This window comes from Peromyscus eremicus, chromosome 12, assembly GCF_949786415.1.
Source record: "Peromyscus eremicus chromosome 12, PerEre_H2_v1, whole genome shotgun sequence".
NCBI classification, from domain to species: domain Eukaryota; kingdom Metazoa; phylum Chordata; class Mammalia; order Rodentia; family Cricetidae; genus Peromyscus; species Peromyscus eremicus.
In genome coordinates this window covers 39443156-39462452 of record NC_081428.1, presented here as the reverse complement: position 1 = coordinate 39462452, position 19297 = coordinate 39443156, and the positions used below count along the sequence as shown (strand labels likewise).

General features: G+C 43.4%; 1 protein-coding gene across 1 annotated transcript in view; it reads left to right on the top strand.

The window, feature by feature from the left end:
* Impg2 (interphotoreceptor matrix proteoglycan 2) overlaps window positions 1–19297 on the top strand; it is a 78894-nt gene that overhangs the window by 50820 nt on the left and 8777 nt on the right. The window contains exons 11-13 of the mRNA XM_059277155.1: window positions 11073–11317; window positions 13802–13887; window positions 17912–18215. Coding sequence (XP_059133138.1) covers window positions 11073–11317; window positions 13802–13887; window positions 17912–18215 — 635 coding nt within the window. The remainder of the gene's footprint in view (window positions 1–11072; window positions 11318–13801; window positions 13888–17911; window positions 18216–19297) is intronic.

Below are 19297 nucleotides of genomic sequence, written 5' to 3'. Positions count from 1 at the left end.
GAAGTATGACCTGATGATTCTCTGGATTTCCTCAATGTCTGTTGTTATGTCCCCCTTTTCATTTCTGATTTTGTTGATTTGGATGCTCTCTCTCTGTCTTTTGGTTAGTTTGGATAAGGGCTTGTCTATCTTGTTGATTTTCTCAAAGAACCAACTCTTTGTTTCATTAATTTTTTGTATTGTTCTCTTTGTTTCTATTTTATTGATTTCAGCTCTCACTTTGATAATTTCCTGGCATCTATTTTTCCTGGGAGACTTTGCTTCTTCCTGTTCTAGAACTTTCAGGTGTGCTGTTAAGTCACTAGTGTGAGATTTCTCCAGCTTATTTATGTGGGCGTTTAGTGCTATGAATTTCCCTCTTAGTACTGCTTTCATAGTGTCCCATAGGTTTGGATATGTGGTGTCTTCATTTTCGTTGATCTCTAGGAAGTCTTTAATTTCTTTCTTTATTTCTTCCTTAACCCATTGGTGATTCAGGTGGGTATTGTTCAGTTTCCATGAGATTGTAGGTTTTCTGTAGTTTTTGTTGTTGTTGAAATCCAACTTTAGACCATGGTGGTCTGATAGAACACAGGAGGTTATTCTAATTGTTTTGTATCTGTTTAGATTTGCTTTGTGACCAAGTATGTGGTCGATTTTAGAGAAGGTTCCATGGGGTGCTGAGAAGAAGGTATATTCTTTTTTGTTAGGATGGAATGTTCTGTAGATGTCAATTAAGTCCATTTGAGTCATGACATCAATTAAGTCCTTTATTTCTCTGTTAAGTTTCGATTTGGGGGATCTGTCCAGTGGTGAAAGTGGGGTGTTGAGGTCTCCCACTATTAATGTGTGGGGTTTTATATGTGATTTAAGCTTTAATAATGTTTCTTTTACATATGTGGGTGCCCTTGTGTTTGGGGCATAAATGTTCAGAATTGAGACTTCATCTTGGTGGATCTTTCCTGTGATGAGTATGTAATGCCCTTCTTGATCTCTTTTGATTGATTTTAGTTTGAAGTCTATTTTGCTGGATATCAGGATGGCTACACCCGCTTGTTTCTTAAGACCGTTTGATTGGAAAGTCTTTTCCCAGCCTTTTATTTTTAGGTAGTGTCTATCTTTGAATTTGAGATGTGTTTCTTGTATGCAGCAGAAAGATGGGTCCTGCTTTCGTATCCATTCTGTAAGCCTATGTCTTTTTATAGGTGAATTAAGTCCATTGATATTGAGGGATATTAATGTCCAGTGATTGTTCATTCCTGTTATTTTTTGGTGGTGATGTGTGTGTACTTTTCTTCGTTGGGGTCTACTGCTGTGGCTTTATCTATTGCCTGTGTTTTCGAGGTTGTATCTGACTTCCTTAGGTTGGAATTTTCCTTCTAGTGCTTTCTGTAGGGCTGGGTTTGTGGATAAATATTGTTTAAATCTGGCTTTGTCATGGAATGTCTTGTTCACTCCATCTATGAGGATTGAAAGTTTTGCTGGGTATATTAGTCTAGGCTGACATCCATGGTCTCTTAATGTCTGCATTACATCTGTCCAGGACCTTCTGGCTTTCAAAGTCTCCATTGAGAAATCGGGTGTTATTCTGATAGGTTTGCCTTTATATGTCACTTGGCCTTTTTCCTTTGCTGCTCTTAATATTCTTTCTTTATTCTGTACGTTTAATTGTTTAATTATTATGTGGCGAGGGGACTTTTTTTGGGGGTCTAGTCTGTTTGGTGTTCTATAGGCTTCCTGTATCTTCATAGGCATTTCCTTCTTTAAGTTGGGAAAGTTTTCTTCTATGATCTTGTTGAATATATTTTCTGTGCCCTTGAGTTGGTATTCTTCTCCTTCTTCTACCCCTATTATTCGTAGGTTTGGTCTTTTCATGGTGTCCCAAATTTCTTGGACATTTTGGTTCATGACTTTGTTGACTTTAGTGTTTTCTTTGACTGATGAATCCATTTCTTCTATTGTATCTTCAACGCTAGAGATCCTCTCTTCCATCTCTTGCATTCTGTTGATTATACTTGCATCTGAAGTTCCCAATCGTTTTCTCAGATTTTCTATTTCCAGCATTCCCTCTGTTTGTGTCTTCTTCATTTTTTCTATTTCCCTTTTCAGGTCTTGGACTGTTTCCTTCATTTGTTTCATTGATTTTTCTTGATTTTCTTTCAGTATTTTATTGTTCTCTTCCAGGACTTTATTGATTTCTTCTAATTTGTTTGCCCTTTCCTCTAGTTGTTTATAGCGTTCTTCACATTTTTTTGTCTTTTCCTCTACACGAGCCTCTAGCTTCTTCATGATGACATTCATAAGGCTATTTTCTTCTGCTTCTTCCAATTTCTGATGTTCAGGTCTAGGTGTTGGAGGAGGGCTAGGGCCTGGTGATGGTGTATTACTATTCATTTTGTTGTATGTGTTTCTGCCTTGACGTCTGCCCATCTCCTTGTGGTTCGTTCCTGGCCTTATTCGCACACTTGGTTCAGAGCTGACAGATTCAGGAAGTCTCTCTCTCTTGTCCAGATGGGAGCTCTCTTGTCCAAATTGGAAGTCCGGGACAGGATGGAAGCTCTTGTTCAGAAGGGAAGTCCGGGGGAGGATGGGTGCTCTCCTCTCTCTCTCTCTCTCTCTCTCTCTCTCTCTCTCTCTCTCCTCCAGATGGGAAATCCACGGCAAGATGGGAGCTGGGGGCCAGCCTCTAAGTCTCAAGAAGAGGCTTGGGGCTCAGGCGGATGGGCGTGGGGGCAGGGCGTGGAGACTGCAGGGTCTGCCAGGGGTCTTGGAGAAGGAGATCCTTCCCGGTGGGGCTAGAAGGGCACCTGCCCAGGGACCAGAACCTGGGGCCAAGTTGGGCAGGTCTTCCCTGGAGTTGCTGGTGCCCAGGGATGGGGTCCGGGGCAAGCTAGGGCACTCACCTGTGCTTCAGAAGGGAAGTCCTGGGCAAGATGGGAGCTGGGGGCCGGCCTCTAAGTCTCAGGAAGAGGCTTGGGGCTCAGGCAGATGGGCGTGGGGGCAGGGCGTGGAGACTGCAGGGTCTGCCAGGGGTCTTGGAGAAGGGGATCCTTCCCGGTTGTGGTAGAAGGGCACCTGCCCGGGGACCAGAACCTGGGGCCAAGTTGGGCAGGTCTTCCCCGGAGTGGCTGGTGCCCAGGGATGGGGTCTGGGGCAAGCTAGGGCACTCACCTGTGCTTCAGAAGGGAAGTCCGGGGGAAGATGGGAGCTGGGGGCCGGCCTCTAAGTCTCAGGAAGAGGCTTGGGGCTCAGGCGGATGGGCGTGGGGGCAGGGCGTGGAGACTGCAGGGTCTGCCAGGGGTCTTGGAGAAGGGGATCTTTCCCGGTTGGGGTAGAAGGGCACCTGCCCGGGGACCAGAACCTGGGCCCAAGTTGGGCAGGTCTTCCCCGGAGTGGCTGGTGCCCAGGGATGGGGTCTGGGGCAAGCTAGGGCACTCACCTGTGCTTCAGAAGGGAAGTCCTGGGCAAGATGGGAGCTGGGGGGCCTGGCCTCTAAGTCTCAGGAAGAGGCTTGGGGCTCAGGCGGATGGGCGTGGGGGCAGGGCGTGGAGACTGCAGGGTCTGCCAGGGGTCTTGGAGAAGGAGATCCTTCCAGGTTGTGGTAGAAGGGCACCTGCCCGGGGACCAGAACCTGGGCCCAAGTTGGGCAGGTCTTCCCTGGAGTGGCTGGTGCCCAGGGATGGGGTCGGGGGCAAGCTAGGGCACTCACCTGTGCTTCAGAAGGGAAGTCCGGGGGAAGATGGGAGCTGGGGGCCAGCCTCTAAGTCTCAGGAAGAGACTTGGGGCTCAGGCAGATGGGCGTGGGGGCAGGGCGTGGAGACTGCAGGGTCTGCCAGGGGTCTTGGAGAAGGGGATCTTTCCCGGTTGGGGTAGAAGGGCACCTGCCCGGGGACCAGAACCTGGGCCCAAGTTGGGCAGGTCTTCCCCGGAGTGGCTGGTGCCCAGGGATGGGGTCTGGGGCAAGCTAGGGCACTCACCTGTGCTTCAGAAGGGAAGTCCTGGGCAAGATGGGAGCTGGGGGGCCTGGCCTCTAAGTCTCAGGAAGAGGCTTGGGGCTCAGGCGGATGGGCGTGGGGGCAGGGCGTGGAGACTGCAGGGTCTGCCAGGGGTCTTGGAGAAGGGGATCCTTCCAGGTTGTGGTAGAAGGGCACCTGCCCGGGGACCAGAACCTGGGCCCAAGTTGGGCAGGTCTTCCCTGGAGTGGCTGGTGCCCAGGGATGGGGTCGGGGCAAGCTAGGGCACTCACCTGTGCTTCAGAAGGGAAGTCCTGGGCAAGATGGGAGCTCTCCATCTTTACTTCTTACAAGCTTATTATCATCACTATTAGATTCTCTTAACTAGACAGGAAGTACATACATCATTTCTAAAGTTTAGAGTTTATAGTCAGCTTTGTTATAAAGCACTGGGATTTAGTGAGTGTTGTTATAGAATTGTGATAGTTGTTGCTAGGGGACTGTAACATTCTCGGGATGATGCCACACTCCAAAGTTGCCAGTTCTCTCAGCCATTCCGGAACTGACAGAGATGCACTGTCAGTGGTAGACAGTTTTTAACTAGAGGCTGTCCCTTCACCCAAATTCATAATAGTTCCTCTAAGTGCTTCAATTCAGACAAATGTTTCTATTACAGCAGTACTTTTGGTTTGTTCTACTGAAAAACTTCACTTCACCATGAGGGTGAAATTACCGTATTTAGCTGCTGTAAGGTCTTTGCTCAATACCGCACAGCTATTAGGTGATATAAAGTATTTTTCTAAAGAAGCTAGTAAAGCCAAAAGCGGCACAGTTCCGAACTCTATTTCCTCACTGTTTGCATTAACCAGTGACAAAACCTCAGAAACACTAATTGAGCCACTTTCATTCTGGTTCCATTGTAGGAACATCATTGGAGCTGACCTTTCTTAGTTCCAAGCTCCTTACAAAACGCTCTGGTAATCACCGAGCTTCATTCTCCTCTTGTGAAAAAACACAAACATGTCCTTGACCCCATATTAACACAGGATTGGGACCCTTCCACAATCCGGAGCAGGGATCTTTCCATTTCGCATTACCCTCAGCTAAAGGACCAGGAAGATTGGAGTGAACTCTAATATGGCCCACAAAGCATGGCAGCTTTCTTTTGTGGAATAGCGTCTTGGATTTGTTGAAACATTTTGACTTGGTTGTTGTTAGTTCCAATATTTTCACCAAAACTGTTACTATTCAAAGGAGTCAAGAACATAGATGTTCTTTCATGAAACATATCCTTCATTAGCTTACTCAGAAAAAGCATTTTCAGGATTTAGTATTTTCACTTCATTAGCTTTAACTCCTGATATTATTAGCAGCTGTAATATTTAGCATTGATTTTTTATAAGGAACTTTCAGGTGAAGCAACTCTTGCAAGACAGCTTTTCTGAAGTTTCCCATCTATAAAGCAGTCATTTCTTTTTGAATGCCTGTTTCTTATCCCCTTAATTAGATTTGCAATTGAATTACTCATTGCAGGCAGTTTGTTCAAAAGGCAAAGAACTTTTTTAATGTCACATAAGTTTCTTCATATCTAAGACAACGTTCAGTGTATAAACTGCTTTCCCTTGTTTTAAGGATTTTAAAGTGGCTTGTTTGCTCTTAAAGGTAGCTTTTTGTCATCCAACTACGGTTAAAAACTTTGCACAGCTATTAGGGTAAATAAGGCATTTTACCAACGGAGCCCCAAACCGCGAAGCACCTAGTTCCGTATCCTTTCAATTTTTCATTGGAACTGACACTTAAACTCTTAGACGATTTTCCTCCTTATTCTTCTAAAGGCTGTATTTTAAGTTTACCATAAACATTTTCGAGCTGACAAACGTGTTTCAGGACAATGTCGCCATCTTTAGCGGAAAAAACTACCTTTCCCAGAATGCATTTCCCTTATATCAGGCCATAATAATATCAGTCCCTTATATCATTTCTTTATATCATTTCCCTTATATCAGTCATTTCCCATAGTTCTTTTTGGGTCTGAGAGTCAACTGGTTCTTTTACCAGACTTGCTTACAAATTCTTGCCCGGGAGGTTTGAACAAAGTTTTTTGCTTTTGCAACAGGAGATTTGAACAGGCATTTTACATTTTCAATTATGGGACATTGGGAGGTTTCTGGTCTCTCCTCAGCTGGCTTTAACAGGTGTCTCTCCTTTAATTGACACTGGCCCCCAAATCAGAACTGCATCTGCCTCGTTAGCGCGCATTGAGGTGGGCAATTTCTGATAGCAACTTTCCTTGGGGTTTGTGTTTGTCTTAGCCAGTCAGTGAAAAACATTAACAGTTTTTTCATAGCTCTTTCAGAGAGATTTTCTCCCACTGATCTATCTCATTTTGCTTGTTCCTTCCTTCCCCAGATGCAGAGCTTCAAGTATCTGTGGCTCTGTACCTCTGCTAGCTGCCCTTGGAAGTAGGGGCTTTTTTTTCTCCCCCCCGAATCTGCCTCAAATTCTAGCAGCTTTTTCAGGTCATATTTTTCTGGGGAGGAATCGGTCCCTTCTGTTTCTTTAGAGTCTTTCTCCCAGACAGTTCCCAGTTTGGTCTCAGTTTATCCCCTCTACCCCAGAAACAGTTTCTGACACTACAGTGGCGGCTTTCCCTGCTACTGAAGGTAGGGGCTTTTTGTCCGTTTGTTTTCTGGGTCTGTGTGGTTTGCGTACAGACTGAAAATCTAACAAGGGAGGTTTTTGCCATTTCTAAACTCCCATTAGAACAGGTGTTTTGTTTCATCAGGCCTTCACCTGGCCCAGTCCCCCAGTGGGTTGCATTTGCTTGTCTGGGTGCTCAAGGACAGAGCTTATTCCAGAGGCAATCACCCCTCAGGGCTACACTCCCTCATCTCAGGGGAGTCAGTTGAAACAAAGCTTTTCTCAAAGAGGTGTTTTCTCTGACAGAAAAGAAAGCTTTACTCCTGGATAGTTCTGTTCTGCCCTGGCTGGGCTCTTTCCCCAGACAGCGTTCTGACTCAGCAGCACAACTGCTTCAGACACAGTTCAGCTTTACTGTTTTCCCAGAAAGGTCCTTACTGATATAGGAAAGCTTTTTTCAGATGTCTTTTTGCAGCAGTGGACCTACCAACCCGGGACTTGTAGGAAAGCAGAGAACTGTGCTGTTCCCACTGGCTTTAGCTTTGGTTGTTCATTAGCAACCTTCCCCTGGGTTCTGCACCTTCCTGCCTCAGCTCTGTGCTCCAGGAAGTTTGCCACTGCAGGAACCCTAGTATCCCCAAAATGCACCCCAACTCAGAGAAGCTGCTGGCCAGTCCCTCTGGGTTTTTGCTCAGAAGAGAGGATACAAAGCTAACAGTTTGCATTGCTTCAGGGGATCTTTGCATTAGGACACTTAGGAGCACCCTTTCATTCTGAAATGCTCAACTCAGAAACAAAACCCTTGATGCCTCAGCTCGGTTGTAACTGAAAAGCTTGGCTTTTTTGCTTTTCTCAGGTAAAGTTTTCTGCCCTTTTGGGCTCTCTGTAGCTCTTTACCCACACTTCACCAAGCGTTTCCCTCAGGGTACTCTGACCCACTGTCTTTTACTAGCTTGAAGAGACAGAGCTTAGAAGAGGTTTTTAGGAACTTGTCCCTGCCTCCTGCATTGCAGGGAGGATTTTTAAGGCTTGAAAAACAGAACTTAGAGGTTTTGCTGTCTTAAGAGGTTTGTTGTTTTTCCCTTAGAGCTAATCACAGGTGGTCCCCATACTAATATCTTCAGGTGATTCTAATTTTTGTCCTTCTGAGAGAAAGTTAAAGGCTTTAGTTTTTAAGTTTGAGAGCTTTTGAGAAAGATGAAGGCTTTTTAGAGTTTTTTCCCCCAAATTTTCCAAGAAAAGCTTTAAGAGAAAGGTTTTTTTCCCAAGAGAAAGAGCAACTTTTCCCAAAACTTCCCAACTTTAAACTTTTTGGCTTTTTACATCCCCATTTTTGCCTCAGGGAGAAATCACTTTCTCCTGCCGCTTGGACTTAGCATTTCAGCTGCCCCAGGTCAAAAGCTTCCACAGGAAACTTATTCTTCCCCATAAGCTCGAAGAAGAGCTTTTTTTTACTACCCAAATAGCCCAAAGAAAGATTTTTTTCCCCCAGTTTGCATTCAGAGCCCCCAAGTTAGAAAATTGAAGAGTTTTTCTGTCTAGTTGCCTTACTTATTTTTTCCTACACAATCTTACACTTCTAAGTTTTTCCTACACTATTTTACTACCCTATGCCTTATACTTATTTTTCACAGATAGAAATTGAGAAAGGGATAGAAGATAGAAAATTTTGACAGAAGAGAATTTCGCTGCAGCATCGGACATCCTTCCAGTCCGCTTTCCTTTTCTCTCGAGGATAAAACCCCTGCCTCTCAAAAATATATATAAAAAATATATATTTTCCATAACACCGGCATGCCTCATCCACTGGCAGGGCTGAACTCAGCACTTTCGCCAAAAACTCTGTAATAAAACTATTATTTTCCTTTATCTTTAGTCCCTATTACTTTGTCTTTAGTCCCTGTTCATTTGTCTTTAGTTCCCCCTTTTTTTAGTCCCCCCTTTTTTTCTTTAGTCCCTTTTTTTTTCTTTAGTCCCTGTTCGGGCGCCATTCTGTGGGGCGTTTACCCAACCACCCCCACAGTTCCCCAGAGTTTTCTTGAGTGCGAGCAGCAGGAAATATTAGATAGAAGGATTTATTGCGGAGAATATCGCGGAGATAAACAGATAGAAAATAAAGGATAGCCTCGAGAGGGCCTGGAACCTATTCCAACAGGCCCCGACTGTCTCTGCCCCAGGGTTTTTATAGAGACGCCAAGGGGTGGAGCAAAAGACCTCCTCCCCCAGCACAGGCAAGTGCAGACCATCTCAGACACCTGCACTCAGGCCCGTGGTCTAATCATCCTCTATGAGGACCTGCTGGGTAAAGCCACGAGGAACCCGAGAATGGGCTCTCACAGATTTGGGAGTCATTTGCTGCCATGGGATGTCTGAAATAGATATCTTCCATCGCACATATGGTTTGAGTAGTGTTTTTTGGGAAGGTAGTTCTTACCTCCAGAGGTATCTCGTACACCAGATGTGAAGGCTGTGTGAAGAGACAAGCTGGGGGGCAGCGCGGAGACTGACACAGAGAATGCTGGGTAATAGTTTGGTCCTGCTTACTTCAGAACGCAGGTGCTGAGGCAGAACCCTGACTCCACCATATCTCCACTGCAGAATTTCAGGAAGCCTTTTGACGTCTTTAAAACTTTCATATTGTTTCCTTAGCAATATTCTGAAAATGATAAAACTTTTAATAAGCTCATTGTGAACACTAAATGAGATAAAGGCATAGTGAGTGCCTCGCGTGTTGAGAGCACTTAAAAACTCTTAGTGTTCAGTTGTTAGACGCCTGGGTGAGTGAGTGGGCGAGTGACTGTCCAGGAGACATGTTCCCATTGGCTTTCCAACTCCATCGTCTCATATCATTTCTTCAAATGGCTAAGAACGTGTAAAACAACACACCAGGAAACAAGGAATTTGCTCTCCCTCCTTTATTCCACCTTCTTTTCATTTGCTTATATGAAGACTTAGTGAAAAAGCTTACTTTGTAAATGTTGCTTGTCAGCACGTCCTATTGTTTCATTTAATTCATTAACAAAGGAATCATCAAAAAGAAAAGAGATGAAAGAAAAAAGGAGAAAAAAAACCCGTAAGGATTTCCAAGTTAAATATAGACTTAGAAAGTGTCAGAGGGTTGTAAAGAGGTCAAAAACCATGTCATAGCGGCCTTTCCAGTTTTGTCTTAGATTTATTGAACTGTAAACTCTCTGAGCTGCCACTCAGAAGTAGATCTCCTGAAAGGGTCACATAGCTGTCATTCTAGAAAACATTCTAGCCTGCTGTCTGTCTATCATCTGTCATCTATCTATATTGGAATAATAAGTTGCTTTATTTTCAAATTTAACTTTTTACCTACAAGTATGAAATTTTTTTCTCCTCAGTAAATAGCTGTGGTTTAGTATCTAACTTTTCTGGTAGCAATAATAAGGAAATGTGAGAAAAATTTTATATTATTTTGGGGAAGTGTTAGAAGTTTTGTGTGTGTGTGTGTGTGTGTGTGTGTGTGTGTGTGTGGTGTGTGTGTGTGTGTGTGTGGTGTGTGTGTGTGTGTGTGTGTACACATACATGCATACCATACAATGTATGCTAGAGTCAACTTGTGTGAGCTGGTTCTCTCCTTCATACTGTGGGTCCAGGAATTGAACTCAGATCATCAGGCTTGGTGGCAAACTTCTTCATTGTCTAAGCCATCTACGCAGATCGGGATATCTTTTTTTAAACAGAAAGTACAAGCTGTAACAAGACTTGATGCAAGAACCATCTCTCAAAGAAGATAAAGAGACAGGTCATTCTGGAGCCATATATAAATTGACTATGGCCTGGGAACATAGGTTTTGGTTGCATCAAATTCCATGTTCCAACATGACAGTAGTTTCATGAAGTTTTCATAGTATTGGAACAAAAAAAGTCATCAGTTGGCATATTTTAAAAATACAATGGTGGAAATATCAGGGAGGTGGGTTATGGTAAAGTGGGACATCTCTGTTATAGACCCTCAATGTTATCTTAGTTTTGAGGTTGGTGGGAGCTCTAGGGGTCTGTTTGCATATTCCAAAGGATTTATCCTAACTGGTGTTAGGTGACACACAGAAGTGGACAATAAATGGCTATTAATTTGGCTCTGGACTTGCAACATCCCAGCCTCTCCACATCACTGAAGTTCTGATTAGTTTACTATAGTTACATCTTCTGTCCAGGGACTGTGGTTCACACAGGGAAAGCAGGAAGAAGGGAACTAGTGAGAAGAAAGGAGTTGGCTTTGAAAGAAAGGGAAACAGTTCAAACTGCGGGGCATGAAGAGCCTCCGATGCTGTGGTAGGGTTCACTCTGTGGCTTCCTTAATTCTTTCCTATTGTTAGAGCTCTGACCCTCCATTCTCTGGGGGATGGGGAGGAGGTTTTGATAGAATCCATGCTTTTTCAGACTCCCTCTCTTGGCCTAATGTTGTCTACAGACCCAAAGCCTCTTTCTGGTGCCTTCTTAGCTGGACCTAATCTGTTCTCCTGTCATCCACAGTGGGATAGACGTTCACTATGCAGTTACCTTCAATGGCGAGGCCATCAGCAATACCACCTGGGACCTCATAAGTCTTCACTCCAACAAGGTGGAAAACCATGGCCTGGTAGAGCTGGATGATAAACCCACTGCTGTTTACACAATTAGTAACTTCAGAGATTATATCGCTGAGACGCTGCACCAGAACTTTCTCATGGGAAATTCCTCTTTGAATCCAGACCCCAAGTCTCTCCAGCTTATCAATGGTGAGTTTGAATATCATTCCTGACATCCTTACATAGTTTTCCTTTCTTTTTTTTAATATTCATTATTTTATTACAATTTTTTTTTTAAATTTTGCAATACAATTCAGTTCTACATATCAGCTACGGATTCCCTTGTTCTCCACCCTCCCACCCCCCTTACCTTCCCCCCAGCCCACCTCCCATTCCCACCTCCTCCAGGGCAAAGCCTCCCCCGCGGACTGAGATCAACCTGGTAGACTCAGTCCAGGTAGGTCCAGTCCCCTCCTCCCAGGCCGAGCCAAGCAATCCTGCATAGGCCCCAGGTTTCAAACAGCCAACTCATGCAATGAGCACAGGACCTGGTCCCACTGCCTGGATGCCTCCCAAACAGATCAAGCCAATCAACTGTCTCACCCGTTCAGAGGGCCTGATCCAGTTGGTGACCCCTCAGCCATAGTTCATGTGTTTCCATTCGTTTGGGTATTTGTCCCTGTGCTTTATCTAACCTTGGTCTCAACAATTCTTGCTCATATAAACCCTCCTCATTCTCACTAATTGGACTCCCAGAGATCTACCTGGGGCCTAGCCATGGATCTCTGCATCCAGATCCCTCAGTAGTTGGATGGGGTTTCTAGCACGACTATTAGGGTGTTTGGCCATCCCATCACCAGAGTAGGTCAATTCGGGCTGTCTCTCGACCATTGCCAGCAGTCTGTTGTGAGAGTATCTTTGTGGATTTCTGTGGGCCTCTCCAGCACTTTGCTTCTTCCTATTCTCATGTGGTCTTCATTTACCATGGTCTCCTATTCCTTGTTCTCCCTCTCTGTTGTTGATCCAGCTGGGATCTCCCGCTCCCCCAAGCTCTCTTTCCCTCAACCCTCGCCCTTCATTACCCCCACTCATGTCCAGGCTGTTCATGTAGATCTCTTCCATTTCTCTGTCATTGGGCGATCCCTGTGTCTTTCTTGGGGTCCTGTTTTCCAGGTAGCCTCCCTGGGCATTCTTTTGTCCAGATGGAAGGTCTGGACATAGTTTTCCTTTCTTTTTCAACATGGTATGGTAAAGACTAACCCCGCTAATATATATGGTTCTACACTTTCTTAGACTGCACAAGACAGGACCCATCCTGATAAATGGAGCTTCATCCCTACAGTCATTTGGGGTAGATCACTGATGGGCTTCCTGGGATGTATCTCCACAGAAGGCCACAGAGCAGGAAAAGTGGAGAACAGCATGGCTGTTAGAAACAGTCTGAAGGGATGGGAACAAAGTATAAGAAAAGGAAAGCAGAGGCTGAAAATACAAATCACAGCAGGCTGTGGTGTTGCAAGGCAACCACAGAGTGAGCTGTTGAGAAGGCCAGTTGGTTAAGGCTTACCAGTCAGCAGAAAAGAAGGAACCATGGAGGAGAGCTAATGCAAGCTGGCTGAAAGAGCCAGACGCCCCGCCCAGAAACCTCAACACTTAAGTTTGACCTTCCATAGCTATGGAGATCCTGTCATGGGTCATAATGAGCAGATGGAGCTGGGATTGTAAAGGAGAGGGAGACCACTGTGGGTTTGGAGGCTAGAATGGTCTTCCCGTCACCCTGGGGCAAAGCTCGCTTTCTGTGCTGTGCCAGCATCATTCATCAGAGACAGAACTCTAATTTATTTGCCGTTATTGTTTATTTTCTGTTTGCTTTGCCATGATTCCTTCACTTATGGGTCCTTTAATCTTTAAAACTTCTAGCATAATGTATTTTACTGAAGTGAGAAAATAGAAAAATATAAGTTGCTAAAGTGGAAAATGAGAAACATAATGATGCCTTAAACCATTTATTTATTTATTTATTTATTTATTTATTTATTTATTTATTTATTTATTTATTTATTTGAGTGTGTGCACACCACAGTGTATGTGTGGAGGTCAGAGGACAATCTGTGGGAGTCTATTCTTTCCTTAAACCATTTGGATCCTGGGGGTTGAACTCAGGTTGTCTGGGCTTGGCAGCAGGTACCTTTCCCACTAAGCCACATTGCTGGCCCCAATGATTCATTTTTAGAGGAAGAGGGTAAGATACATTAAATGTAACACTCTAATTGATCAAAGAATGATTTATGAGTTATGAATCCCTGAGACCTAGGGCATGTTCTGCAACCCTCCAGAATATTTATGGATAGAAAATGGAAAGTGACATATAAGAAACAAGACCAAGGTGCAGAGAGGGATTAGTTGTTTAAAAATTAGCTTTCGCCTTATTTGAGCATGGCCTCATGAAAGCTCAGCTTTTGTGATTGGCTGCCCATCTGCTTTGTGTTACAGATTTCTAAATTTGGCTTGCCTTTTATTTCTACACTAAGTCAATCAGGTCAGGGTTTGAAGGACTGAGTTTTGTGAGCACAGCACCTTGCTTAGGCCATGTTAATTTGCTGTAATGCCTGTGGCTTCCTCCTAGAGTTGAGTGTGTGTATGTGGGCTGGTGTATGTGTCTCAAAAGTGATGTTTTACATTGTCTTTCCTCAGTGAGAGGAGTTTTGCTCCCCCAAATAGAAGACATAGTTTGGAACACCCAGAGTTCAAGTCTTCAGGTGACAACACCCGCTATTCTGGTAAGCCACCATGCCTCACCCCAGACCGAGCCCTGAAACCTCTCTCCTTTGTAACCTCTGCTGCTTACTTTGGCCTTGAGAATTGACCTCACCGCTCCCATTTCAAATATTCTTTTGCATGTCCCTGAATCATTACTCACAGTGGTCAGCTCAAGGGGACCAAGCGTTGGTTCAGAAACCTTAAGCCTTCCACAGTGGTTAAATGAAGTTTGAATTGCCAAACACCAACACCACATGTGGTAGAAAAAGTATCTGTTGCTCATACTTGTTTGAGGTTAATTAAACTGTATGTGCCCACTGAGTTCTTTTTAGGTTACCCAGAAATAGTTATTTTTTTATTATTAAATAGCTAAGACTGCAAGTCAATATTCATAAATACAGAGTAGACATTTTTATTTCAAGGATGATATATTCAAGGAAGTCGTGCTATGGTAGTAAAATAATGTGTGGAAGGGGAAAAGAGTGAAGATATTGACAAGCTAAAAAATAAGAGGCACCCTAAAACTAGTCCTTCTTTTAGGTGAATTTTGTTTATTATTGTTTTATGTGTGTGTATCCATAATGTATGTGTGTGGGGGGTGCACATGAAGTGTGGAGGTCGGCAGACCAGTGTTGGTTCTCTCCTGCATTTGTGTGGGGTCAGGCCGCTGAGCTCAGGCTGCAGGCTTGTACAGCCGGCATCTTTACCCAGAGATCCATCTCCTCTGCTCACAGCTCTCCTTCTAAATGGGAGTGAAGCATTTCCATCGACACACAAACAGAATGGAATGACTCTTCCCTTCTGTTCCTACTCTCCTCTTTCCCCACCACATCTCTGTTTTCCCTGCTAGGGAGATGTCGAGAAGAAAAGACTTCCTCAAGTGTGGTTGAAGCAGTAGGGTTGACACTACCAAGGAGAAAAGACTTCCTCAAGTGTGGTTGAAGCAGTAGGGTTGACGCTACCAAGGACCACAGGAGGGCTCCCTGGGTGTGGATGGTGGTTCAGTGATCTCTTGTTAGCACAGGGACCTGGGGCGGGGTGGGGGGCACTCTCTTCACATCCAGCAGCCACAGATCATGTTCTTGCTTTCTTAAAATGTCTTCTTTGTTCAATACCAGCTGTTTGAAATTGTTATTTCTTGGTATTAGAACTCTAATGGAAAACATTAAAAAAATTAAGATTGACATTGTATCATTCCCCCTTTCCTTTCCCCCCTTAACCCCCAACCCCCACGAACCTCGCTCTCTCTCAAATTCATGGACTCTTTCTTTAGTTGTTCTCCCTCCCTCTCTCTCTTTCTCTCTCTCTCTCTCTCTCTCTCTCTCTCTCTCTCTCTCTCTCTCTCTCTCTCTCTCTCTTACACACACACACACACACACACACACACACACACACACACACAAACACAACTTGCTCAGTCCATAGACTGTTACTTATATGTATATGTTTTCAGGACAACAATAGAAATTTAGAAAACAAATTCATTTGATCACTGATCTGTACCGCCATCTGTTTTCCTGGGCACCTTAAAGTATGGCGTCATACCCTTTTCACTGAGTGCTCTGTTAGAGAAAGAAAGGTTGAGGATACTGACGTCAGATGGCACATCAATCAGGTATTTGCTTACCCATCCATTCAAATATATTTAGTTTGTGCTTTTTATGTGCCAGGTACCAGGGAAACTAAACTGAATAAGGTCTGGTCCTCTGCGTGAGAAGTTCGCAGACGGGTGGTAGACAGATTTCTAAACAAATAAGATGACGTACTGTTACGGGCAGTTACCGGAGATGACCACACAGACACAGAGTAGAGCCAATTAAGTCTTTATTCCACCCAGATGGGACCACACCCAAGTGTTCGGGGACCAAGGTGCGGCCCTGAGTGTCCAGAACATCGGGATTTTAAAGACAGAGACCTCTTCCAGGTATCTTACTCAGCAGCTGCAGGGGGCTTCGCAGAGTAAGCAGTTTGAAGTGAGCAGAACGGTTTTATACAGAAGCTAAGTTAAGCGGTTAGCCAGCGGGAAGGCAGCTAAGATGAACGGTTAGCTGGAGGAGAAGAGTCTGCACAAACAAGCAGTTTTAGCTAAGGCTGAGATAAGTTAACTAGGACATCCTGACCATTGATTCATAGAATAGAGTTGGCTAGTTTTCCATGGAATTCTACATCAAAGAGACCAGATTCTAGTTAAACCTGGAAACGGCTTCAGCGAGAACACAAGATGGAGGAATCTCTGCCCTATCTTGCCCCATCACAATAGCTCCTCTCCTGAAGTCCGTCCAGGGTGTAGAGACAAGGTTACCCTCAGTCCCGCTTCTAATCACACCATCCCAGGCTTCTCTAACCACGGGCGAGCTGTGATGGTATTTTAAAAACATGATTTAAAGATCTGGGGATGACCATAAAGGTCAGTTTATAAAGTGCCTGCCACTCAAACATGAAAAACTTTGGTCACATTCTCAGCATCCACATAAAAATGTGGGCGTGGCAGTGCTCATCTGCAACACCTAGTGCTAGAACAGGTCTGCAACAGGGTCCCCAGAGCTCGCCAGTCTAGACGATTTGAGCTCTAGGTTTAACGAGAAACCATGTCTCACACACTAAGGTAGAGAGTGATAGAAGATGATACCCAGCATCAACTTCTAGCCTCCGCATCTCACGTACTCCTAGTCCCAAAGATGTGAACTAGTCATTTGAGGATGGCCTCCAGCTTCCCCCTTCACACACATGCACACACACACACACACACACACACACATACACACACACATACATACATACACATACCCAACACATACACACACACAGTTACACACATATACACATACTCACATTTCCCCTCATACTGTACATTTTACTCCAACTAACTCAGTTTATTAGAATATTGGACTCCAGAAATGGGAGAGATGGTTCAGCAATTGAGAGCACTTGCTACTTCTGCAGGGGACCTAGGTTCAGTTCTTAGCACCCGCATGGCTGCTTACAACGATCTCTAACTCCAGTTCCTAGGGGTCCATTGCCTTCTCTTGACCTCTGTGGGTACCAGGCATGCATTCAGTACACTTACATATATACAGGCAAAACATTCATACACATAAACTAAAAATAAAGAAATCTTTGAAAAGGAATATTATATACCAGGCTAATGTCCAATGTAGATTAAAATATATAAGCTCCCACCAAATACCATTTTAAAGATGTTTAATTAGGGGCCATTATTTTTTATGTAAAATGTCACCATATCGCAATGTGGACTGGTTGTCTCAAATAAAAAGACGTACTTATGAAATGGTTGCATGCAACAATTTTATATTTAACCTATTAACATTTAATTTCTTTTACATAGAGTAGTTTTCATAAGATTAAATAATTAGCATGTTCAAGGATTGTATCTCTGTCTACTTTCTATTTCTGAAACCAAATGTTGAAGTAAGATTATCATTATATTAATATAAAGTTGGGAGAAAGAGAAAAGTATGTTTTGTTGCATGCATATATCACTATAAAGTTGGGAGAAAGATATAAATATAAAATTGTTGCATGCAACCATTTCATAGGTAGGTCTTTTTATTTGAGACAACCAGTCCACATTGCGATATGGTGACATTTTACATAAAAAATAACGGCCCCTAATTAAACATCTTTCAAAATGATGAATAAAACTGTGAATTATTCATTCCCACTGTGGGTAGTATGCTTAAGTCTTTACCAAAAAGTTCCATATATTGCTAACTTCTATGTATTTAAAGTCATTTAAGCCAAACAGATAGAAGGAAATGAAACACCCAAAGCCAGAGAAACAGTATTCTCTCCCATGTATTCCCTTTATTTGGAGTCTTCTATGGCATTTCACCCAATCCTTTTCCAGGTGAGTTTTAAGAGGCTACGCAGGTTTTCTGTAAATTTTCAAGCTAATAACTAGCTGAACTGGTTTGGATTCCAGACTATTTCCTTCGAGAGGTCTTGTGTTTCTCCCATCCAGTATTTCATTTCTATGTGTTTCTTTTCTCTATGATATGATTTAGCCTTTTTCTCCCTCCCCAGGATAATACCCTCCAAGCTGAATGGCTCTCAGCAGATGAATCCACCACCACCAATATCTCACCACTTGATTTCAGCTCTGGTCCTCCCTCAGCCACTGGCAGGGAACTCCGATCAGAAAGTGCTTTGGGTGATTTAGTGTCTACACCTACATTAGCCTCTCCCTCGAAGGTGGTCCTCAGTTCTTCCCTGGAAGTTTTAGAGGGTAGCAGCTTGACTCTTCATTCTGTTACTCCAGCAGTGCTTCAGAGTGGCTTGCCTGTGGCTTCTGAGGGAAGGACTTCTGGATCTTCCGTATTAGAAGATGGTGAGAAACCTTCATCACTTTTCACGATTCTTTACTGAGTCAGAGGGCAAGGGCTTCGAAGAGATTATATGAAGAGGAAAACATGGTAGCATTCATTAGGGAGACAATGTCTTGGGAAACGTATGTGAGAGAAGAATAAAATCAGATTTAATTAGTCAGACTGGAAAGTGAAAATCATTGTGTGTTAAGAAATGGACTTGGGGGAGTGGGGTGGAGGTCAATTAAAAGATATTTTGAAGGTCATATTGAAGGATACATAATTAAATTACTATAAATACTAACAAAGAACTTGGCCTGTTTGAATGTAGTGACCTGCATCAAAGAAGATTTTTCAAGTATATCCTAGTAAGATTAGTTATGGGGGCAACTCTAAGGATTTTAGGTTATAGTAATATTGGGAGGAGGAGAATATAAACTAGGAAAGCCACAGAGAAATAGAGAGGTAGAAATAAAATTGTTAAGCCTCTAGATCAGTGTTTTTCAACCTGTGGGTTGTGAGAATGACCCATTCACAGGGATTACCTAAGACCATCAGAAAAACACAAATATGCACATTATGATTTATAACAGTAGCAAAATTACAGTTATAAAGTAGTAATGAAAAGAATTTTATGGTTGGGGGTCACCACAACATGAAGAACTGTATTAAAGGGTCACAGCATAGGAAGGTTGGGAACAGTTGCTCTGAATGTTGTGGGGTGGGCTGTATGTGTGAAAGAGAAGATGAATAAAGATATAAAGAATGGGTCTAGAATTTTGAACATAAGGGAAATATGAAGGATGAGGGCAATAAACATAGAAGCAGAAACACAACTTCCAGGAAAAAAATCTTCATAAATTTCCAGTGGGTTCAATCTGTGCTTTTTAATATGGTTAATTCTTTATTTTCATTGGAAAAAAAGGCAAGCACTTGAGGATTATTTCAATAATTAAGTCTTTATCTCAGAGGAGTGGATTGTATTTGTGAATGCTTGTCCCATACTATGAGTTTTTGATCGTATCTTCTTGTAGTGTAGCTGTTAAGGTCAGCCATTGTCCCTGGTAAGCGGAGAAAACAGATAGTTAGTTTTACTGGAGAACTA